Source organism: Sminthopsis crassicaudata, chromosome 6, assembly GCF_048593235.1.
Source record: "Sminthopsis crassicaudata isolate SCR6 chromosome 6, ASM4859323v1, whole genome shotgun sequence".
Lineage (NCBI taxonomy): Eukaryota > Metazoa > Chordata > Mammalia > Dasyuromorphia > Dasyuridae > Sminthopsis > Sminthopsis crassicaudata.
In genome coordinates, this window is record NC_133622.1 from 69113161 (window position 1) to 69138952 (window position 25792).

The 25792-nt window shown below is 35.9% G+C and overlaps 1 protein-coding gene across 2 annotated transcripts in view; it reads right to left on the reverse strand.

The window, feature by feature from the left end:
* The window catches only part of RNF150 (ring finger protein 150), a 325703-nt gene that overhangs the window by 117793 nt on the left and 182118 nt on the right, over window positions 1–25792 (reverse strand). Inside the window, exon 2 of one of the 2 annotated variants that reach the window (XM_074275041.1) lies at window positions 15257–15289. The exons of the other annotated variant lie outside the window; for it this stretch is intronic. Coding sequence (XP_074131142.1) covers window positions 15257–15289 — 33 coding nt within the window. The remainder of the gene's footprint in view (window positions 1–15256; window positions 15290–25792) is intronic. 2 annotated transcript variants of the gene reach the window in all.

The window sequence follows — 25792 nt, forward strand, 5'->3', positions numbered from 1 at the left end:
AAGTCTTTGTTCTCTCCTACGGAAGAGAAAATGTACGTGTATAATTCTATATAGTGGTGATGATTGAGGTGGTAATGATACTAATAATAATGATGTATTTACTTTCACATATGTGAATATTCAGTCAAAATGAGTTCAGAAAAAGGAATAAAGATAAATCATTCAACCTTCCTGGGATTTAGCTTCTTTATGTGTATAACCTGGGGACTGAACCAGATGGCCTCTTCACATGCAGATCAATCAATCAACAAACAGCAAGTCCCCCCTATTTTTCAAGCACTTTTGTTATAAATTGGTTTTGTTTTTAATATTCAGCTATGTGATTTGGAAAGGGGAATGGTATAGTGCATGTTAGTGATGTCATATCTGTATATGCTGTGATATGTATACTACAATATAGTAACTATATTATAACTGTAATACTCTTAACATGTAACTATAATAGACAACTGTGGATTTGAACCCAGTCGCACAGCCAGCATGAGACAGAGATAGTGGTTGAATCCAGCTCTTCTTAGCTCCAAGGCAACTCTTCTACCCACTATGTCACACTGCCTTTCAATTAGCTCAGGATGAGTTCATAAGGAAAATTAGATTATTTTTCTTGGTCACTTTTTTAGGGGTGTGTGTGTGTGTGTGTGTGTGTGTGCGCGCGCGCACATACAGATCTCTTTTGTACCATTTGTGGGGACCTGCCATAAATGTTGCCACAGGAAGTTGTTAAGCATCTTAGAAACATATTTTCCAAAGAAAATTGGCATAAGCCTTTTCTGAGATGGAGAAACACATTCAGATATACAGACATGACAGGACTTCTGAACAAAGCAGTTTGCTGTTCATACTGACCCAGCATTAATGTTTTGGTCTGGGATTTGTGATTTTATTAACATAGGGAATTGTCAGTGAGAAAGCAACTAGGTAGGCAATTCACCTGTAACTCTGAGTCTTACAGAGTCGTCTGGGACCCTGAGAGGCCAATGATTTGTCCAGGGTCACAGAGCTAGCAAATATCACAGGCAGGTTTCCTAGTCTCCTATAGTCACTACATTAATTTCCTCAACATTGCTTTATCAATGGCATTTTCCTGTTTTCTCTCTCTACAAGTAATTAAAGCAAAGATTCCATGAATTTTTAAGTAACTGTCATGACAGAGCATTATACAGCATAAAACAAAAGCCATTCCAGATTAATAAGAATGAGAATGCTACTCAGCCAACGCCACCATGATTTAATGACAAAATTATTTGGGGAGGCCTGAACGACCTAAAATACAACTATCAAATCAAATTTCCAGAAGGTCTACTAAACATAAATCAGTTTTGCCCTTTTGTCCACCTTCCATGGAAAATTGTCATTAAATCAATCAGCATTAAAGATCCATGCTTCCTCTTCTGACACCTCCCACACCTTAGTTGATGTCCTTCAGAATTACTGTGATCAAAAATTTACAGCCATTGTGTTTTTGAGCCTCCAAAACTAGGTATATATTAGAATAATTATTATACTTATAATATTTATTATGCAGTATATTTATATAGTTATATTATATTGACAACATTTATTATATTCTATTTATAGAATTATATAATAATCACTATATAATAATATATTAGTTTATATATTATAATAAATAATAAATGCAATTATGATCACTTTAGAGATGATTAAATTGATTCACTCACTCATCCATTCAATCAATATTTATTAAGAGCTTATTATATGCAGAGCCCTGTGCTAGATGCTAGGGGCACATGAAATTTAGATAAGACAGTGCCCCAATCTTCCTGGATCTAAAAGTCTAATAGAAAAATATGACAAAGAACAATTTATATAATAAAATTCATCAATTGTAATAAGTGGTTTAAATAATTGCAGAAAATATGTAAAAGCCACCAATGTGAAAGATTCAACAGGAAGACAGCTTCAAACATAAGAAAGGTCAAGGGAGAAGGGAATAGAAGCAGAGGAAGAGGCAAATGGCAAGAGTGGATGTGTTGAGGAACAATCTTGGCATACCATTTGCCTGAGAGAAAGTAGGGTGAATGGACATAGGTAAGGAAACTTGGGAGAGAATGTAATGTAATCATAAATAGACTGGAAAATTGAAAGACAGGAGAATTTAAAGCTCATGGAATCTCACTTGACAGATGAGGAAACTCAGAAGTCCAGAGATATTAAATGATTTGCCTAGATTGCCATGGGGAGGAAACAGGAGATCTGGGATTCAAATCCAGATTCTCAGTATAACCTTTGTTCTTTGCACACTGCTCCATTGTCTGGGTCAGTGTCTGTGGCTCAGACTTTATTCTTTGAAGATGGGAATTGAGTGTTGAGAAAACTTCATGGAAAACCATTAGACCTTACCAACTGTTCTGCCACTATGTGCCCTTTATAACTGACCATCTGTGCAATCTCTACGTTCTTCAGATTTCTGGGCCCTAAGGATCGCTCGGTGTGCCATCTGAACTGCCTCTGTGCTGTTAAGACCCTTAAGGCCTTTCTATCTTTCAGCTGATCTCTTCTCTTTCCCCCCATTTGTAATTACAGTGCTTGGACACATAGTAAGTGCTTAATAATTTCTTTTCATATATATATTCATTCCAAGGTGGCTCAAATAGGTACATTCAGTCAAGCTAATATATGTAATAGGAGAAGAGGCTCTTAGAATTTGGGATGCATGATAATGACACCCAGAATCCAAGGTTGCTGTTAATGTTTTTTTTAGCTGATAGCGATAAATACTAATTATTTTTCTTTTAAAAAAGAGCACTATAGTGAATTAAGGAAAGAGAGAAGGTTCTCAATTCCCTCTTTCAACCATCTGCTCCAGTTGAGTATGGAATCAAGTGTTTTCTCTAGAATTCCTCCCACTCTTGTTAGGCTCAGTCTGAGGAACTTAGTGAGGTGGGAGAGAGAGACAGGAAGAAAGGGAAAAGGAGAGAGAAAGGGAAGCAAAGAGAAGGGAAGGGAGGGAAAGAAAGAGAGAAGAGAGAGAAATAAGAGAAAGAAAGAAAAACTGACAAAAACACACTCACATATATATGTATCCACACTCACAAAGATACACACATATATACCACATAGGAAGGAGCAGTCCTCATATAAACTGATAACATCTCCAGCAAGCTGATTTATATATTATTATAATAATATATATTAATATATATTATAATAATATATATTAATATATTAACTGAGAGTTAAATTAGCAATCTGACATGCAAACTGATGAGCTGGATTTAAATAATCCACAAAAGAAAACACAAATACATTTGGAGTGTATACATTTATAGACATACACACTTGCAAACCTGTAGGTCCAGACCAACACACACAAATGAGCCAGCATTGTGACACAGTGCATAGTGAAAAAAGCAAAGTCAAGAAGATCTGAGTGCAAATCCTACTCCTGACTTAGCATTATCTTTTTTATAAAGTCATATAATTTATGTGCTTCAGGAAGCTCCCTAGGACTTTAATCAGGAAAATAGTGGAAAGGACATTCTGGATTTAGAATACAATCTGAGTTCAAAACCTGCCTGCCTCAACCACTTTTGACCTATATGAACTTGAATAAGTACCTCCTTGGACCATGGCTTTCTCTTTTATAAAGTGAGGAGGTTAGATTTCAAGAATTTTATATTTTCTTACAGTTCTAACTCTGTGATTCTCCTAAGGCATAGCTGGGTCCTAGATGGCAGAAGTAGAGAAAATTCATATCTCAGGTGTTTCCTTCTATGATGATAGATTATTTATGTGATAGATGAATGTATGGCTACATGTATCATTCAAATACATAGATACAGAGTATACATATATACATATATTTCTAACTTTATAGTATACTTATGTGAGAATTTAGGAACCAAAGGGAGAAAGTATGAAGGAGAGTTATTTTGAGTGAAGGTCAATGGAGGGGCCATTTATTCCACCCTTCTTATTTTAAAGATAAGAAAATAGAGGCCAAGAGATGTTAAATAATAAAGCTCTGGATTTGGGGAAAGTATATTTCAAAAGGTGCAGAGGAAAGAAAAACATAGTCACATTGTCATGTGAAATAAAGGGAGAGGGGATCTCAAGCATGAAATTCTGAAGACAAACCTAAGTGTGGAACTTCAAAGGTACTGTCGGTGGTGCTGAACCTAGGGATAAACTGATCCTGGCAAGGCAAGCTAAGGATAAAAAAATAGCTCCTTAAGTTAGATTGGGAGAAAAGGAAGAATTAAAGAAGGGATAAGACTGTTACTTAAGGATTGACAGGAAGATGATTATGAAGAACAAAAAGAAAGCAAAGCTGTTCAATTAATGGTTGGTTTATGTGAGTCTGTGTGCTTCTGTGTTCTATGCCAAGAAACTGACCTTTACATTGGAAATAAGAGAACAAAAATGGCCAACAGGGAATTAATGCTCAATATAAGAAAGGAGATAGTAAGATTGCATGTAGCTGCCTTTAATGAATTCAAGTCATCTGATTCATATGAATAACATCCTTAAGTATTAAAAGAATTGGTTGTTGTAATTGTTGATTTAGCAAATCTATGTGAAAGATCTGTTGAGAACAAGAGAGGTACTGCAAGTAGGATATTGTATAAAGAGCACTGACTTTGAAGTCTGAGTGTCCAAGTTTAAATCATGCATCTGGCATTTGTTGCCTGGTCAACAGTAACCTGGGCTTTGGTCTTCTCATATGTAAAAATGAAGGGGCTGTACTAAGTGGCCTCTAAATTCTTAATTAGTTTTAATTCTATGATTGAAGAAAGGCAGTGTTGTCTTGAGATTGAAAGAAAAAGGGGGCAGAACAGAGTCTGCAAAGATTAGTAAGTGAGCCTTTTTGACTTCTGATTCTAGAGGAAAATGCTTGGATCATTAATGTGACAAGAACACCTAGAAGGAGAAGCAATGATTGCAAAAAACCCAGATGGTTTCATCAAGAACGAGTCACACCAAAGCAACCTAATTTCCTTTTCCTGACAGAATTGCTAAGCTGCTACATAAAAGGATGATGCAGATAGAATTTACCTAGATTTTAAGAAAGCTTTTATTAAAGAATCTTATTCCATCACTGTGGGGAAGATGGGGGAAATTTAGATGAAATGATAATCTACTATAGGGGCTTGGATTAATGACTGGCTCTGTCCAACATTTTTATCAGTGACTTAGAGAAAGGCACACATTAGCATTTGTTGTTGTCATCCACTTGTCCTTTTTGACTCCATTTGGGGTTTTCTTGGCAAAGACACTGGAGTGGCTTGCCATTTCCCTCTCCAGTTTATTTAATGGATGAAGAAATGAAAGCAAAAAAGCATTCAATGACTTGTTCAGAGTCGCACAGCTGGTATCTGAGATTGAATTTGAACTCAAGAAGATATGTCTTCCTGATCTAGAACTAGGTACTCCATAAACTGTGCCTACTAGCTACCCTAATCCATTGGTATGCTCATCAAATTTGTCAACGACAAAAATATTGAGAATGATAGTTAACACAGTGAATGATGAAATTTGAATCCAAAAATTCAGTACAGTAGTGGGTCGAGGCTAAACTCTGATATTGAGAAAACTGACCTTGATAGAAAGATTAGTCAGAGATAAAAATGTGGGCTTGAAAAATATATCTATAGTTTAATAATTCTGCATATTAATAACTTGTGCTTCCATAGCCTTTCACAAAATATTTTTGCATGTACTCATTTAATTCTATGAAGTAAGATATGGAAACTGCTATTATCATTATTTTATAGGTGAAGAAATTAGTTTCATCAAAATAGTAATATTTGAGATACCCCAGCTCAAAATTCCTGATCTAACATTCTTTCTCTGTGTGTCTTTCTCCATCTCTGTTTCTATCTCTTTCTGATTTTAAATCACTTATCAAGATAATAGCAGATACCCCCAGCTCAAAATTCCCAGTGTTTTCTCCCTCCTCTCCTCTCTTTTTCTCTCTCCCTTTCTCTCTGTCTGTCTTTCCCTTCCATTTCCTTCCCTTCTCTTCTTCTTCTTCTTCTCCTCCTCCTTCTCTCTCTCTCTCTCTCTCTCTCTCTCTCTCTCTCTCTCTCTCTCTCTCTCTCTCTCTCTCTCTCTCTCTCTCTCTCTCTCTCTCTCTCTCTCTCTCTCTCTCTTTCCCCACCCCCTCATATTAATCACATTATGCTGCCTCCCATACATCAACGTGTTTGTATCCTCCCCAGTGCATTCCTGAGTCATCCCAGTGCTGACTCATTCACCTACAGAGGCCCCTTCCATTTAATTCACAGGGCTTCTGCCTCACTATCTGCAGTATGAAGTCTAACAAAAGCATGGGGCTCCTGCAGAACCTGAATGAGCATGCTTACATCAAACAGGAAAGAAGCTCATTAAAGACTATTCTGGTTTTGCTTCTTTCTTGGCTGACCACATCTTTGAAATTCGGGGCCTTTCTGAGTGAGGGGCCTGAAACCCCATGAGGCATAAGTTCATCATCAAAACTCCATTAATGTCTGTACTAGGGGGGCATATCAAATTATACATCAAATTATACCCTTGAAACACAGCACTGAAAAGACAGTATGCTATGATCCCTGTTGGAGATGTGACTTCAGGGCCTAAGGGAAAAGACAAGCTTTCCGACTGTCTGAAGAGAGACAAGGGACACTGCAGAGTAGCAAGTGTATAAGAGGAGCAATCGGGGCTCTGGATAAATGCAAGCTCATTTACCAAGCTGATCTTGGAAGTCTCCATTGCAAATGGCTGGGAGTCGGAACTGTTTCATACGTCACCTAATTGGAAACCAGCTGTTCTGGTACAATTCCATTTTCAAGTATTGCTTCTCCTTTCTTCCACTTCCATAATGTGGCACTCTCTCAGACTCAGAGTATGAACATAATTGGTAGCCATGGAAGAACAGATTAAATACTGGTATCCCAAAACACATACTTGAAGTAGAAGAGTAGCTTTAGAGGGAAGGAATTTAGGAAGTCAGGAAACTGAGGCCCAGAGAATATAAGCAATTTGTTAAAGATCACACAGTTTTTTTTGTTTTTTTTTGTTTTTGTTTTTTGTAAAACAGGAAAGATTTGAACCCAGGTCCCCTGATTCCAGAAAGAATGATCCTTCCATTGTGTCATGTTGGTAAGATTCTTCTGTGAAATTGAGAATGCAGAAACCATGACTAGCATTTCAGAAGTCAGTCACAACAACTTTGCAATTTGACTTTGAAGGGAGTCATTTAGTTCAATTTCCTCATTTTATAAGTGAGGACACTGAGACCCATGAAAGTAGTGGGGTTGATGACCAATACTCTCATTTAGATTCAGTGTACAGTATTTCAATGACTTAGCTATGATTGGCTTAGAGAGCTACTAAGTTAGAGCTGAGATTGAAGGCTCACCTTCCTGAACCTGAATTTCTCATTGCTAGAGTAATAAAGATTTGGATTTGGATTGAACCTCAGTGATCATTTAGTTCAATATTCATCATTTAACAGGTGAAGAGACTGAGGTCCAGGGAAGCGATCCTTTCAGAGGTCCCTTCTGGCACTAATTTTGTGACCTTATAATTATATTGGTGCTAAAGTTCCTTTTAATTTTTATATGACATGGTTTTATTTTCTCAGAAAGACATAATGTCTAATGGCTTTAAAAAAGTGGCAATCATAGGGTAGCTCTTGTTAGGAAGCTTATTTATAAGACAAGTTTTATTTAGTGAATTTTTTCGATGTTAGTACAAATGGTAAAAAAGGGTATAGCATAGCACTGTTTATCAGAATTCAGAGAAAAAATAATTTGGGGGGATTTGCTTTCATATGGGAGTGTACATTCTATGTTTTGAATATTTTTTAAGAAGCTAGTTCCACATTGACATTAATTAATATTTAAATAACATGTTAAGATTTGTAGCATGAGGCCATCTTGCTTCTTGGGATGGTGGCTACAACAACAGGTGTGGTATTGAGCGCCTAGGTTCAAATCTGGCCTCAGACACTAGCTGTGTGACCCTAGATAAGTCATTCAGCCAAAAAAAAATTGCCTCTTATAAATAGCTTTTTTAAACTTAGCTGAAAATCCCCTAACCTGATTTACCAATGATCTCTGAAATATAAGATGACATGATCTTTTCTCATTTTTTCCCTTTCTTGACTTCTCTTCAGCATTTGATAATGATTGCCCATCCTCTTGTCCTCAATATTCTTTTTTTCTCTGGTTTTTCACGATATTACTCTCTCCTAGTTCTCCTATGTATGACGTTACATCTTCTCAGTCTCCTTTACTGGATTATCATCTAAATAGCAGGCATATTCGCTGTAGGTAAATTCTAAGATTCTGTCCTAGATCCTTTTCTGTTGTCTCCCTACACTTTTCACATGGTGACCCCATGAGTTCATATGAGTTTAATTATCAATACTATGGTTAATGACTCACAAATCTGTTTTTCAGCTCTAATCTCTCCGCTAAACTTCAGTCCTACATCACCAAGTGCATGTTAGACATTTAGAACTACATGTCCTGCAGAAATGTCAAACTCAACCTGTCTAAAACAGAACTCATTATTTTTCTCCCAATTAACAACCCTTCCTCTCTCCCATCATTCCAACACATGACCTATTTGAATTCTCCTCTCAAGGGCAGTACAATTTTCCCAGAAATCCTAATTCACCACCTTGGCATTATCCTCCAGTTCTCACTTTCGATCATCTCACACATCCAGTCAATCATCAAATCTTGTCATTTTTCTCTCTATAACACCTTTCTCATCTATGTCCCTTCTCTCTATTGACAGCCATTACCGAAGTTCAAACCTTCTTCACTTCTCGCCTGAACAATTCTAATTGTTTCCTAATTGGTCTCCCTCCCTCAAGTCTGTCCCTTTTCACATCCATCCTCCAAAGAGCTGCCAAAGTGATTTTCTTTAAGCATAGGTCTGACTATGTCTCAACCTTTTTCAATTAACTAAAATAGCTTTCCCTTGTCCCTAGCACAAAACTTAAAATTCTGTGTTTGGCATTAAAACCTTCACAATCTGGTTCCAAGATAGCTGCTAGGTCTCATTACACACTGATCCTTTTTTGGGGGTAGGGGGTGGGGGGTGGGAGTACTCTATAATCCAGCCAAACCCCCTTCTTGCTATTCCTAACATATATAATAATCTAGCGTGGTTAAGAGTACCAGATTTAAATCTTAGCTCAACCAGTCTGTGATTCTGAGCAACTCACTGAAACCCTGTTCCTCAGTTTCCTTATTTGTAAAAATAGGTGGAATGGTAGCTTGGATGAGATAGCCTCTAAGATCCTTTCCTTTTCTAAAGCTATCTTCAGACTCTCTCCAGATACAAAATGTACTCCTTCCTCACCCTTGACACTTAAAATACTTTGTTTCCTCCAAAACATAGATCAAGAACCATCTTTGACATGAAACTTTTCCTGATCCCACAGTTTCTGTATACTTTGTATTTCTTTTCTATGTAATTCTATATAAACAGTTGCTTCTCCTGATAAAATAGAAGTTCCTTGAGTATAAAGATATCTTATTTTTGTTTTTGCATTCCCAGAATCTGTATTTAATATATGCTTGTTGATTGGTTTTAGTCAATTTGATAAGTCTCCTATGTTTGTACCTACTGTGTGCAAGGAACTGATGCTAGGCAGTGGGTATACAAAGAAAAAGCAAGAGCTTTTGCCTTCAAGGAACTTTTATTCTCCTGCAGGGATACGATATATGCACAAATAATTAAATACCATAGACATACAAATTAAATAATGTTAAATTATCTCTTTCTCACAAGAGAATTGTTAGAATATAGTTTGAGTATAATTGTTAAGTACTCCTAGTAAATATCTCCTTTTTTGGATGTACCTTAAAGCATAAGCTCTTAATAGGTTTTGCTCATGGAAAAATGGTTCCAAATATTAGCTTGTGCATCTCTTCTGGATGCTAGGAAATTATTGTGTTGTTGAGATAACAAGAAGCAGAGAAATCATTTTGGCAAGATAAGACACAGTGGAAATGGACTGACTTAAGCTTCAATGTGCCAGGCATGAGACTTGGGGCCACTTACAGTTTATCGCCTACAATATGGGGGTGTTAGGATATAGAGGGCAAGGTCCAGGGCATGAGGAATATTTCCTTTTTCCTGTAAGTTGTCTTTTACGGAATAATAGTGGAAGAGGGGACAAGGTGCTAGACCTGGGATCAGGGAGATGAATTCAAATATGACCTCAGAGACACTCTCTAGCTATGTGAACATGAGCAACTTGTGTGCACCTCAATTTCTTTATCTGTAAAATAGAGATAAATAGTATCTACTTTGTAGAGTTACTGTAAGAGTAAATAGATAATGATTATAAATCAATTAGGATAATGCCTGGCACATAGTATGTAATATAAATGTTAGTTATTATTGTTGTAGTTAAGGTATTAACCTATCCAAATAAACCAAATTCTGCTCAATGTAAAACTCAGTCTCCAATTCATTATTAATGAATTGGCAGTTTAAGCAGGACAAAGTAAGGTGGATTGGTATGGATTGCACCAGATTATCTCATAAATCCTTTCCAATACCAAGGTTCTGTGGATTTGGAGGAATTGATCTGCTTAATTTCATAAACATGCATAGTCAATTAGACAATTTGGACCAAAGAGATACTTTCTCATCTATGTCCCTTCTTTCTACTAACAGCCATTACCAAAGTTCAAACCTTCTTCACTTCTTGCCTGAATAATTCTAATTGTTTCCTTAACTGTATAAATTAAGGATCAATTATACAGTGATCTAATTATATAGCATGGCCAAGTAAAAAGATCATTACATTGAGTAATGAATAAGAACTGAGTTCAAGTTCTGGCTCTGAGACATGCTAGCTTTGTGACTCAAGGCAGGTCTGAGCATCATTTCCCCTCTCTGTAAAATGAGAGTGATAGATACTTCTATAATCTACTTCACAGCATCGTCAAATGATAGAATAAAATGTAAGAGTTGTAGAAATTCTTTATTATCCTTTAAAGCATTATTAATTATATTGCCATGCAATTATTACCATGTTGTAATTTTGTTCTGTACAGGAACCAACTTGGGAGTGGGGAGATAATCTGTACCAATCAAGGGAAGGGCAGAGTCTTCAAAAGCAACATCTGTGCCTGGAAAAATTTGCACAAGTTGTTGTATTGGGCATCCCCAAATAGACTCTTTAATAAATTGGTGAAGTAGGGAGAGAACCCTTGACCCCGAGAACATGCCTTTATTGAGGGAGAAATTCTGGGACACTAGTCCTAATGGTGATCACTGGTAGGCTTTTAATGCGATAAATTAAGCCAAGGAGCTCAGGGTGCCATGTTCTGAAGGAGGAACTTTGAGAAGTTTCTCAATTTAATTAAGTATTCAATCTGAGCAGATGCTGAGCTCAGTTGTGTTTACTTGATGGAGGAGTGTAGGTAATAAGAACACTGCATGAATTTTAGCGCTCTGGTGTAAAGTCCTATATTCCTATTTATTTATATTTCTAGAAAGGAACACTCAGATTTCTTGATGAATAAGGTATTATTTGGTATAGTCACTATAGAAAGATTATGGAAGAGAGAGGGGAGAAGGGAGAAGAATAAGCATTTATATAGCATCTACTATGTTGGAGGCACTTTTACAAATATCTCATTTCATCCTTACAAGAGCCCAGAAAAATGAGTGCTATTATTTTATTCTTTTCACAGTTAAGAAAACTGAGGCAAAAAGAGGTTAAGTGAATTATCCAGGGTTACACAGTAAGTGATGAAGATTGGATCTGAACTCAAAGTTTCCCCGACACTAGGATATATATCCATTATACCACCAACTGCCCTGGTAGGTGTTATAAACATGGAAGTTAAAGACCTAATGAATAACTTAATGACCTAAGAATCCTCTAAGGCTAACTGGCCACTCCAAGGAGAAACAGGGTTGTATCAGAGAGCTGAGTTTATTAAATGAATGATATATATTATTATATAGTTTAAATCCCAGAAATAGGATCTGAAATGCAGACCATTTTGATTATAAAGATTCAATGCTATGAATCCTCACTTTATAATAAAATTAACTAACATTTATTTAATGCTTTAAAGTTTCCAGAATGTTTTATAAATCTTTTCTCATGTTCCATGAATACTTAATTATTCTTTGTTTTGAAGAACTGTTTATCACTGTGAGAAAAAGAGAGGAGGACATCTAATTGTGACACACCTGACCCACAGTATTAACTGCAGAACATCCTGAGTTTTTAAGTACTTATCATTTATAATTTCTGGAGTTTTTTTTCTGTCCAAAGTAGGTAATAACCAGAAGATCAATTTGTATTTGTAGATAGGAATTAAAAGACCTTGATCAAAGTTTCAAAGGCTAAAGAATGCTCAACAAGTTAAATGCCAAATAAAGTGTCTGCAACATAAAGAAATGCTAGACTTTATGAAATAGTCAACCTAAGTTCTCTTTTTCTCTCTCTGGGGAAATGGTACCAAACTATTATCTTAAACCTACCCATAGGGTAGAAAATCCTGTTTTAGAGTCCTCCTGGATTCTCTATTTGATCCAAGTTTGTGGTGCTCAAGAAATTCAGCTCATAATAACCAATGATCTTTAGTTGGTAAATGTCTATCTAAATTTTAAATATCATCTCTTATGTATTGCTTGTGTTTTTTTTTTCATTTTATAAAATTATTTATGACTAGCTCTTCAATTTTTTTTATTTGCTAATCTAGGGGATTAAAATTGGGAATGCTTTAATAGTAAACTAACAGCAATTAACAGCAGAGAACAGGAAGGAACTATCCTTCCCTACCTTCATCACTCTTCCCCTGAAATTAGTGGAATATTTACCTAGGGAATGCAAACTAATTTTAATATTAGTACAAGAAGAACTTAATTAAGTAGGCAAGTCAGTCTCAAACAAGCCTTTATATTGAATTATATTCCAAAGTTGGACATAAATGACTTCTGCAATATTTATAATGATATTTATGTTTCTGAAAGTACAAAATTGCATATTATATCTATCAAACAGAGTATCAGCAATCATAAAAGAGGCCTGATGTCCAGGATTGGAGAGACCGACATTGTGCTCTACTCTGCCTTTTTCAGGCCACATAGGAAGCACAGAACTCAATTCTGAGTATCATTTTTGAAATTAAAATGCTTTGTTGTTTGACTTTACTTAAATTTGATTGACATCTCTTATTTTTATAGCATCGTCATTTCTAGTTATAACCCCTCATTAACTTTCCACCCCCATGAAGCCTTCTCTTGTTACAGAATAAAACATTTAAGCAAAACAAACCATACGGTGATGGCATCTGACAGCAAAAACAACACGGCACAAGGGCAACATTTTTTAAAAGTCTGGAGAGCTCTAAAGGAAAGATCACAGAGTATCAAATAATCAATCAAGAAGCAGTTATTAAGTGCTTACTATCTAGGTTGACATAGACCTTGAAGGGACCTTAGAAGCCATCTAGAAGAATAGGAACATAAATTTAGAGCTGGAAGGGAACTTAGAGGCCACCTAGTCCAACCTCTTCATTTTACAGATGAGGAAACTGAGACCCATAATGTTAAATGCAATGAGTAAATTTGAGAGCTGAGATTGGCGAAGGAAGTGGGACAGCCATAATAACTTATTATGCAGAAAAAGGGCTAGATCTCATTCTGTTTGGTCCTGGTGGACAGAACCAGACAGAATATGGCAGAAGTGGTTGACAGGCAGATTTCTATCCTATAAAAGGAAAGAAAAACTCTCTTACAGTTAGAACTGTAGAAGAATTGAATGAGCTCTTTCAGGAGGGAAGGAGGTTCCCCTTTCCTAGTGGTCTTCAAGCAAAGAATGGATGACTGTTTTTGGGGTTTGTAGTCAGGTTTGGGTTGGACTAAATGGCCTCTGAGGTCCTTCAGGCTTCTGAGATTATGTGATTATGTAAATGTCAAAATGGGCATGCTAATGAAAGAAAGCATTTTCAAGCATATATACATCACTATTCATATGATTCTCTGTTTGTTTTTGTTTTTTGTTTTTTCTTTTCTTGCTTGGTATTGACTGATCACAAGTTTGAAAACTAATCAATAAGAGAAATAAAGAGCAGGAAGGAACCATGTTTCTCATCTAGTCCAATGTCCTCATTTTGTAAATGAGGGAATTGGCACCCAGAAGTGGAAAGTCACTTGTGTTTCTTCTTATAACTAGTTAGTGGCAGAGCTAAGGATAAAATGTGAGTCCCATCTTCTGTGCTCATTTGACTACACTAGGTTGAGCCCCTACTTTGATATGGAAAATCTTTTTGTATAAAATATTCCTATTGAAAGAATGAGTTATTTTAAATAATAAGGCATAGTAGAATGTGGAAGAATACTGGAATTCCATTCAGTTTTTAAAAAGGGAAAAAGAAATTGGGAGAGAAAATCTTTGCCATCAATATTTCTAGTAAATTTATCTGAAAATTTGGAACATAAAGTTTTGCAAAGATGAATGATGAAAACTATCTTTGCATGCATTTAGGAAAGCAAAAGCTATTTTAAAAAGTCTGATATCTAAAGTCCATAAAAATTTGAATCAGTTTTTTTTGGGAGGAAAATCAATTCCCTCATGGGTAAATGTTCAAAGATTGTCCTCAAAAGAAACACAAATGATTAACAACTACCAAATGCCCAAACTTTCTGGTTATAAGAGATATCAAAACAACTATGATATACCATTCTATATACCCATTAAATTAGTGTACATTGATAATAATGAAATTCAATGTTGCCAGGGCTGTGGAGAAGCAGGCACATTATATTATTGCTGCAGGTGGAGCTGTGAATTGGTGCAATCTTTTTGGAAAGCAATGTAATCATATATAATTAAAACTATTCAACTATCAGGCCCTTTGACCAAGTGATCTGACTCCTAAGACTATATCATAGGATCAGAGATCTGGAGGTGAAAGGGACCTCAGAGGCCATCTAATTGGAAGAAAAGTGACTTGCCCAATGTCAAGTAGGTGGTAAGTGTCAGAGGCGGGAATTGAACCCAGGCTCTCTAACTCCAGAGCCAGAGCTCCTTCTATGGTACCATGCCGCCTAAAAAGGAATAGAAGACTTCACTGTGCTAAAACAGTCATGGTGGTCTGATTTGTACAATTTGTGCTCCAAAATTCGGAAATAATTTGTGCTTCAAAATATAATTGCACCATAAGAAATGACAGTTATGAAGAATGAAAATATGGGGCGAATGTCTATGAAGTGATGCAGGGCGAAGAAATAGAATCGGAACAGCAACATAGAGACTTACTGCAATCATGTAAAAAAGTAACAGCAACAAAATCTGAAAAAAATACATAGAAGAAAAAGAGATCAGAAAAGGGACAAGAGAGCAAACAGGATGTTTTGTTATCATCTTCTTAAAGTTAAAGTGTCTTTTTAAACCAATTGCAAATAATGCAGTTTACAGCATCATATATGGAATCATTTCATTTATGTGAATATTCCATTGGTATCTATTGAATTCAAAATAAAACGAGCCTTTAAAAAAGAGAGAAGAAAAAGAAAGAGAATATTGACACCTGATAGATTTCCCCTGAGAATATAAGGATTGTTAATAATGATAGTAATAATAATAATGATAACTAGCATTTATAGATTGCTTCAAGATTTGCAAAATGCTTTATGAATATTCATTTTATACTCACAGTCACCCTAACAGGTATTCACTATCATTATCCCCATTTTATAGATGAGGAAACCAAGATAGATAGATATTATGTGACTAGCCCCATTGTCAAAGAATGAATAAGTATGTGAGGATGGAACTGGGCCAAAGTGTTACTCACTGTATTTATTACCTGGTTACCTGGATACCAGGGGTTCTCAAAACTTTATTTGATTATTCTTTGGAGGAAGAATATAGGAGACTCACACATGAGCAAAGGTTCCAAGTGTAAATTTAGTAAAATTTGTAGGAAACCAGAGCACACCAATGGGATTGGGTTAGTTCCATATAATATCTAGAAAACCTTTTGAGAATCACTGTCTCATACAGTCTTATTAGTAATCAATCAATCAGCATACATTTATTACACTTTTACTATCATAGGAGAAGCAGATGGATAGCACAGCGAATATTGCACTGATTCTGAGGCCAGAAAAACCTGAGTTCAAATTCATTCTCAGATATTTATTGTGTGACCCTGGACAAAACACTTAACTCTGTTTACCTCAGTTTCCTCATCTATAAAATAAGCTAGAGAAAGAACGCAAACTGTATCTGTATCTCTGCCAAGAAAACCCCAAATGGGTTCATGAAGAATCTAATATGACTTAAACAACTGAAGAACAACCACCAAGGACCCTATGTAATCTTTGACATAAATCATATGCATACATCTATAATTATGATAATACCATAGCATTGTTCTAACAACCCAGAGAGAAGAGAGACCAACTGGTCAGTACTTGGCTCAAATCTCCCTTCTAACCCCTTTGAACTTGGCAGCATCCAGGCACATATATGCCTGTTTGGGCTAGAGTGAGAATAGTTTTTTCAATACTCTTCTGAAAATATTTGCTGCTACAGCTGCAACGACAATGACAACAATAACAATTAGAAAATTATATATCTACTACAGGAAGTTCTACTCTCTACAAAATGGCTTCAAGACCTTGCTTGAGATCTATGTCTTTATAATTTATCCAGTAGGCAAAAGTCCATATGGTATCCTAGAGCAAAGCTTCTTAAATTATGGGTTATGACCCTTTATGGGGTTGTGAAAAATTTGGAAACAGTAAAGAATATCAAATATTCCACCAAGGTTTAATTCTTTGTGTAAAAATAAACAAAAACATCCTTCTTTTTAGTTTGAAATTTTGCTTTCCTCTTTAATAAAAGGTAAAAGAATTGTTTTAAAATAAATTTCTTTATGATTTATTATCAGTAAATGTTTGATTTATATTCCTATTTTATATGCCAACATACCCAGGGTCGCATAAAAATTTCTTGGAGGAAGGAGGGGAAAGGGAGTGGAAAAAGTTTAAGAAGCCCTATCCTAGAGTATAAGAAGAACATTCAAAGACACGCTAGAGCACGGGATGAGCATTCAACTTAATTCTAAATACTCATTCTGTGCAAGGCACTCTACTGGATGCTGAGGTTACCAAAATTAAAATAAGAAACTTCCTGTCTTCAAGCTGCTTATATTTTGTAAGAAGGATGCATATGTACACACATGAAATACTGTATCTATTTAAATATATAGCTCTGTGTGTGTGTGTGTGTGTGTGTGTGTGTGTGTGTGTGTATGTGTGCTGATTTCAACAAGAAAATGAGAAGAGAATTAACAACTTGAAAAGACTGGGGAAGGGGTTTGGGAATGGGGGAGTTATCTTAGACCATAAAAATACTGAATTATTCTGCTCTGAACATGAGAGAAAGTCTTCCTCTAAGGAAACCTATAGAAGTCCAACCTTAGTATCTTTCAGGACTATCATCATAATCTATTCTTTTCTTTGCATGGGGAAGATCCGGCTACCAATTTTTCTACAATCAGGTTTCTTATGTAATTTCTTCTCTTCCTTGCAATTCCCTTAACCTCAAATTTTATATTTTAAATGGAATATGCATTAAATGTCATTCAATAATACCACCATTAGGTATTTTCTTCAAGAGGCTCAAGATACAGAAAAAGGGGACTCATTTCTTTTTTTTTTTTTCTCCTGAGGCTGGGGTTAAGTGACTTGCCCAGGGTCACACAGCTAGGAAGTGTTAAGTGTCTGAGACCAGATTTGAACTCGGGTCCTCCTGAATTCAAGGCTGATGCTCTATCCACTGCGCCACCTAGCTGCCCCAAGGGGACTCATTTCAATACATTCATAGAGAACTTTTTGCAGGAATAAAGAACTGGAAATAAAGTGGTTGCCCCTCAATTGGGGAATGGCTGAGCAAATAATGGTATAGAGATGGAATGGGTTATTACTGAGCTAGAAAACATGACAAATATGAAGAACTGAAGATTTGAATGAAATGATGCAGAACCAAGTGAGCAGAACTAGAACAATTTATATGACTACAATAATGGTGAAGGGGAGCGGGTAGAAGGAGTAAACAATTAAATTAATACAGTGTATAAATATGACTTCAGGAGACTAATAATGAAGTATGTTTTCCAACTCTTGGTAGAAAGGCGATGGCTTAAAAGTGCCAAAGAAGACTAACATTTTTAGACTTGGATAGTGTGTTATTTTGTTTTACTGATTTTACTTATTTATGATAAAATGGAGGCTCTTTATTGGAAAGGTGGGGGTAGAGGTGAACAGTAGTTAGTCAGCAGTGATGGTAATGCAAAAAAAAACCCAACATCCCAAAAATTAATTTCAAATCGACTTTAATATTCACAAAAGAAAACAGATGAAAATTCAGTAAGAAAACTATAGACCAATCTCCCTAATGAATAGTAGGGCAAAATTTTTAAATGAAACACAAGCAGGGAGATAATAGTGTTTGCCAACTTCATAATAAAAAAAAATTAAATGTTTGTGCATGAGAGGTAAAGGGGTATGGAGATAGAATTTAGAGAGGGATTCAAAGACTCCCCCATGGTCTTTGAAGTAGCTATTAGGGGAATTACAACTTTGAAGGCTTAGTCCAAAGTAGGCATAAGAGATTTAAAAAAAATATGAGAAGGCAGAGGGGCAGGGGTAGTCTATGCTGACTAGATCCTAGGGGGCAGAGATGTAGAGTGTAATGTAATTAATAGAACCATAGAATTTCACTTTGTTAGGGAGCGGGAAGGCTTATCTAGCCAACTTGGTTCTTGGTACTCAGTTAAGAATTTCTCCTTTATCATGAGTGACAATGGATTCTTCTACTTTAGCTTCTTTAGGTGAAGGAAAGCAGCCATATACTTCCTCATTTTAACTTTTTGTCTATCTTAGCAAAGATTAAAAGGATTCCATTGAGAAAACCTTCCAATGGCAATAGACTTCCAATATCAGAGCAAATAACTTTGAGTTTTTTTATAATATAATATGTATTATATATTTGTTATATGATGTTAATATATGTATTATATAATATTAATATACAATATTATATAATATATAATGTATAATATAATATATAATGTTTTGATTCCTTTTTTTTTTGGGTGGAGTTGGATGGGGGTGATGAAAGTAGGGAGAAGTCTAGCGTTATGATTTCTTCTGTGAAGAGAATTCCTATTTTGGAAATTTCCTTCACAGAAATAGATTCACATCGTGTCTGTAACTTACAGATCCAGAGAGTTTTCTGGAGTCACTGAGAAGATGAAATAATTGCACAAATCTAGTGGAGTTGAAGGCTTGAACGTAGTTTTTCTTGACTTCAAAATTCTATCCATATGCACACAGAAAGACAGACAGATACACACACCTCTCCCTCCCACACACATACCACCTTTCTAAAGAATTTGAAAATCACTGAAAGTTAGAACTGGAAGGCACTTTAAAAAACAATTACCAAAGATTCTTAACCCAGGGGTTTAAGGGCTTCTTCTAATATTTTAAAAAATGTGTTTTAATAATAATCCTATATATTTTTATTTAAAAATATTAGCCTGAGAATTGGGTCTATAAACTTTACTAGACTTCTAATAAAGGTTGGGACATGAAAAAAAAAAGGTGAAGAATCAAAAATTCAGACCATTCTTTGCAGAAGAAACTGAGGTCTTAAGAGTGGCTGGCCCAATGTCACATTGCATTTGTAGCAGAGCCAAAGCATGAACCCAGATCTTGTGACTCCAAGTCCTATACTCTGACATCCAGAAGACCTTGGAGCCCAGGAGGAGCTTGTTTCTTCTTTCTCTAGGATGATGATCCTGCTAATTTACTTCTGTTTCTTTATGAAGAAGTTGATGTCGCCTTTGAGACATTAGTTCTGCCAATGGGTGTGTGAACAATTGCTTGGCTGATAAGAACCTAAAAAATGAATAACCCCAGTGCCCTTTATTAAGACATCTAAGTTATCAAACATCGCCCTTGTCAATCTGCTATAATATAACAGATCTAAGGAGATTCATAATTTCTACAATGCATGTGTACTTCCTCTAGTTTATGACAGGAGCAAAAAACTCCATTTTTTTAAAAGACACTAATATGCAGAAAAATAATCAAATGAGGACATCACAGAAGTAAAAATCACTTTTTCCTTCTTCTTTGAAAGAAGAATGCAAACTGTGAAATTTCTTTTAAGTTTTAAGATTAAAACCAGGGACTATAAAATATCATTAATTCATCCAATAAATATAACAAATATTTTGAAATATACTGTTTCCATATTATAGTCAGTTAAGAAAGTGGATGGGAGAATGACGAACAAAGGAGAGGAAGAGAAAAAAAAAAAAACAGCCAAAAGGAAGGACATATGCATAGAAGAGGAGAGAAAAGGAGGGTGAACATTGTTAATTGCTTCTTTCTTTCCTGTTCTTTTCCTTTAAATCTTCAGAAGATTGGCTCTAAATGGGATAGGGAAAACAGAAGGAAAATCACGCCTCAGTCTGCTGCCACACTGACCATTAATAGACTCAAGCTGAGCCTATATTTTATTTGGCCCTTAGCATTGGTGATTGTTCACTCCAGATCTAGTTTTTGTTGGGAGACCTTTGTATCTCATAGGAGCTCCCCATAGTAACTGCAATATTTTTATTCCTGTTGTTCAGAACTGATTACCAATGAACAGACTATTCAGTGCACAAAACAAAACCTTCCCAAATAACCCTATGGCATTCTGTGGGTTATTGGTTTGTTTATTTTTTTAAGGACACAATCAATAAAGGTTACTCAAAGAGAAATTTTTCTTGACAGCTAGTTCAATAGAAGAAACTGTCTACTTCAACAATAGAAAGTTTAGTGGGAAAAATGTGAGTTGCCTACTATAAAATATAATTTATTTTCCTTGCCAAAGGTGACTTGACAGGTTCACATACCATTACCACTCTCCCTCCATTAAAAAAAAATTATAATGCTAGGCAGGCAACATTAGTACCCCTCTGTGTACTATCTCAAGATTGTCCAATTGTCAATACATTATTCCATTTAAATCTCCCAATTAAGTGGGGTAAGTACTATTTCTATTCCCATTTTACAGATGAACAAATTAAGGCTAAGAAAGATTAAAATGACTTGTCCAGTGTTATACAGCTAGTAAGTCCTCGAGACAAGATTTGAATGCAGCTTTTCCTGACTTTGATTCCAATGCCACATTGTGTCTCCTCTCAAGTCTCCGCTCTTAGGCTAGAGACTAGGAGGAAAATGAGGGCATGTTTCCTGAGTTCTGTTACCTCTATGAGTAAACTCTCAGCTGTGAATAAGGCACTAGTATTTTCTAGGAGAGATCTAAAAACTCTTCTTCCTTTTGCCCTCAACACACACACACACACACCACACACACACACACACACACACACACACACACACACACACATACATGTGAGTTGAAAATTGCACCCTTCCTGTGTATCACTGACTTTATCACAAAATAAATAATTGCATGCTATAGAGACTGGAATTTTATGGTACACAATGTTCACTTATTAAAAAGAAATATTAAAATATCCTTCATTGTTCCCTAGGTGGTAGCTTCTCTTGCCAACTCTTAAATTTTTTAAAGATCATATATTTAGAACTGAAAGAAACCTTGGAGGTCCTCAAGTCCAACTCCCTTATTTTATACAAGAGGTAACTCAGTTCCAAAAATGTTAAATGATCTCTCCAGGATCATACAGATAATATAATGATAAGAGGCAGAGCTAAGATTTGAACCTAAGTCCTGATTTCAAATACAGATCTAATATCCCTAACTCTGGTTTTGTTCATAGTATGAAAAGAAACTATGGAAGTCTACCTGAGTACCATTAGGAACCCCTCCCCCATAGATTGTGTTGTCATTGTTTTTTTGTCCTTTGTTCTTGAAAAGGACCATGACATCAAGGAAGTGATGCCATGACATGCAAGTGAACTTGATTTAAGTGAGGAAGGTCACCTGCCTCATTTTCTCCCCCAGAGCCATCCTTCTGAGCTGCATAATAATACCAACAGATATCCATCCATCCCTACATCCATCCATGAATGAATCCATGCATCTATGTACCTATCCATCCATCCATCCATCCATCCATCCATCCATCCATCCATCTGTCTTTCTGTCTCTCTCTGTTTGTCTATTTATCTATCTATCTTTGTAAACTTTAAGATTTATTGTTCACAGCAGTCCTGTGGAGATAGATATTGATGGTTTTATTATCTCCAATTTATGGATGAGGAAACCAGGTTCACAGCTGATACAAGCTAGTCCATAGTTCTAGCTAATCAGTTAATTCATTGAGGAGCACTTATTAAGTATTTTGTGGCAAGCACTGTGCTAATTAATGAGGATCTAAAGATAGAGGGGGAAAAACATAGTACCATGGTCTCAAGAAACACTGCCTATTAAGTTTAAGAAAGAACATTCAAAACTAGGTTTTCAATAAATTCAAATTTGACACTCTCTCTACAAAATGGAACAACCCCCCTAGAGAATCAGCTAAAAACTATTAGAAGCAATCTACAACTTTAGCAAAGTTGCAGGATACAAAATAAATCCACATAAATCATCAGCATTCTTATAACTAAACAAAATTCAACAGTAAGAGATACAAAGAAAAATTCCATTTAAAATAACTGTCAATAGGATAAAATATTTGGGAATCTATCTGCCACAGGAGGGCCAAGAACAATATAAGCACAACTACAAAACACTTTCCACACAAATTAAGTCAGAACTAAGCAAATGGAAAAATATCAAGCGAATATGATAAAGATGACAATACTCCCTAAACTAATCTATTAATTTAGTGGTATACCAATGAGGCTTGCATTTTGTTTTGTTTTTTAGTTTTTCTTTTTCTTCCTTCTTGATCTGATTTTTCTTGTGCAGCAAGATAACTGTATAAATACATATACATATTGGATTTAACATATATTTTAACATATTTAACATGTATTGGACTACCTGCCATCTAGGGGAGAGGATGGAGGGAAGGAGGGGAAAATTTGGAACAAAAGGTTTTGCAAGGGTCAATGTTGAAAAAATAACCCATGCATATGTTTTGTAAATAAAAAAACTTTATTAAAAATAAATAAATAAATAAAATGGAACAAACCCTGGATTCCACTGAATGACACCGTTGGAAGGCCATTGAGGCCCCTTAATTTTATGGATAAGAAGATCGAGACCACTGGCTGAGAAATGGCTTGCTCAAGATCATAGCTAGTTATTGGTAAAGCCAAGAATAGAACCCTGTCTCTGGACTATACCTATATGATGCCTCTACAATTTCTTAGATCAATCTGTAATTCAATTTTATTTTAGTCCGTCCAATTCCCATTTATGGAGCCCCTGTGTATCTTTCAACTACAAATGTCCAAATCGGGCTCCATTATTGTGCTTCTCTCCCCTTGCCAACTTAATAAGGGCCATGAATCCTTTTATGATTCTAGGAGTATTTATTTCCTGGATGGTATTTTAAATGCATAAGATCACATTAGCCTTTTCTACATAATTAACAAAATATGAGCCATGGGAAAAAGCCAATGGAGAAGGCAGGTCACTATTAGCCCCGCTAGGATCAGCCCAGAGGTATCCAGGAATGTGAGCATGTGGGCTTAGGTTCAGAAATCTTTTTGTCAAGCTTACTGATGCCAGGGGAAAAGGGAATTAAGGTGTGGTGGGCAGATCACTGGATCCTGAGATGGAAGACTTAGGTTTGACCCTGGACAAGCTTTTGGAATTTCCATTTCATCATAAAGAGGTCTGGAATAATAACCTAAATGAGAGCAAAGGGGAGTTACATTGGGAGATCTTAACAATTACTGGAATAAGAGTCTCCTAGAAAATCTTTCTGGTTTTCTTTTAAGTATTGAAGCCAGTTGGGAACAAGAAGAATAGATTTGGGTCACAGTCTTAGTCTTTGAAACACAGGAAAAAAAATCAAATCACAACTAAGTGGATGGATACAAGATATCTTTTTGTTCTAAAAAAGTACTTAAAAATCAACTTTTGGTCAAAATTGCTTGACATAATTTAAACAAAATATTTAAGATCTTCTAAGCAATAAATGTTTATCATAATTTTTAGATAAACTTTGAGTTTATCCTCCTTCAGATATCTTCTTATTAAGAGTACAGGAATCAGGGCAGCTAGGTGGTGCAGTGGATAGAACATCAGTCCTGAAGTCAGGGGAACCTAAGTTCAAATGTGGCCTCAGACACTTAATACTTCCTACCTATTTCTGGGCAAGTCACTTAACTCCAATTGCCTTAGCAACAACAACAACAACAAAGAGTACAGGAATCTAGCTAGGATCATAATAAAATGTAATGCGAATAATACTGGATTTGGAATTAGTGAATGTACGTTCAGTGACTGTAGATTCTGATATTTGTTATTCATGTGACCTTGGACAAAGTAATGTAGGCTCTCTGGGTCTTGGTTTTTGTTTTTTTGAGGTTAGAGTCAAATTTTATTTCTCAAACATATTTCCAAATTTGTCATTTTGTGCAGGAAAAATCAAACCAAAAGAGAAAAACCACAAGAAAGAAAAAACAAGCAAACCAACAAAGGTGAAAATATTATGCTGATCCACATTCAGTCTCCATAGTTTTCCTTCTGAATGCAGATAGCATTTTCCATCCCAAATCTATTGGAATCGCCATGAATCGCTGCATTGTTGAGAAAAGCCAAATATCACATTGGTCACCACATAATTTTACTGTTACTATGTAAAACGTTCTCTTGGTTCTGCTCACTTCTGAGTCTTAGTTTCTTTATCCCTGGTGAGAGATTTGGACTAGAGATCTCTAAAATCCCTTCTGTTGCTAAATTTATATCTATCGTTTTCAGCCTTTACTACTGAGGCCCTTAGGGTTCCTGAAATCATGGGAGTAAGGGTTTCCATATGCAGCCAGAGCCAGACCCAGTTATGTTTCTCTAGGGTCATCTTCAAGTTATAGAGTTGTATGTGAAGCCTCTTTTCCTTCCCCCGACCTTTTCTCCTTCTTCCTTCTAGCTCTGGGAATAGTAATCAAATCAACATTTTCATTCCTGTAAAGGATGTGTCAATACATTTTTCTATGAGCTCACTTCTATCTTTGACTTCATGGACCAAAATGCCTTGTTGTCTTCCCTTATTAGAATATAATTTACTTTAGAACAGAGATGTCTTTTTTTGTGTGTTTTTTAGGCATGGGGACATATATATATATATCCCCATGCCTAAAAAAGCAATGATAGAATAAATGATTAAAAAGGCCATGGTCTCCCACTGCATTCAAGGCAATTTCCAGTCGTCCTGCTCAATATCTTGTCACTAGACCCAGATGGCTCTAGAAGGGAAAGTGAGGCAGAGTGAGCACAGCCTTCCCTCACTTAAATCCAATTCACTTACATGTTATGGCATCTCCCTCCCTCATGTCATTGAGGACAAAGAACAAACAACAATATTCCTTCCAAATTTTCATTTTACAAAATGCACTTAGTGCAGTGCCTGGTACGTAGTAGGCACTTAATAAACTCATCTTGACCAACTAACAAATCAGGAAATAGAGAGTTTAAGTCTTGTGGATACTGTAAATAGGTCAAGCCCTGGATGTTTCTAAAATGAATTCTAATTGCACATCAGATCCCTGACCTCCTCCAACTCACTTTCATCAGCTCAGTCTGTGGCATGTAATCAATAGCTGCCATACTCCTACAAGAAGAAAAAACCTCAAATGCAATGCTTACAATACAGTTTATTTTCTGCACAATACTGCTGCTAAAATA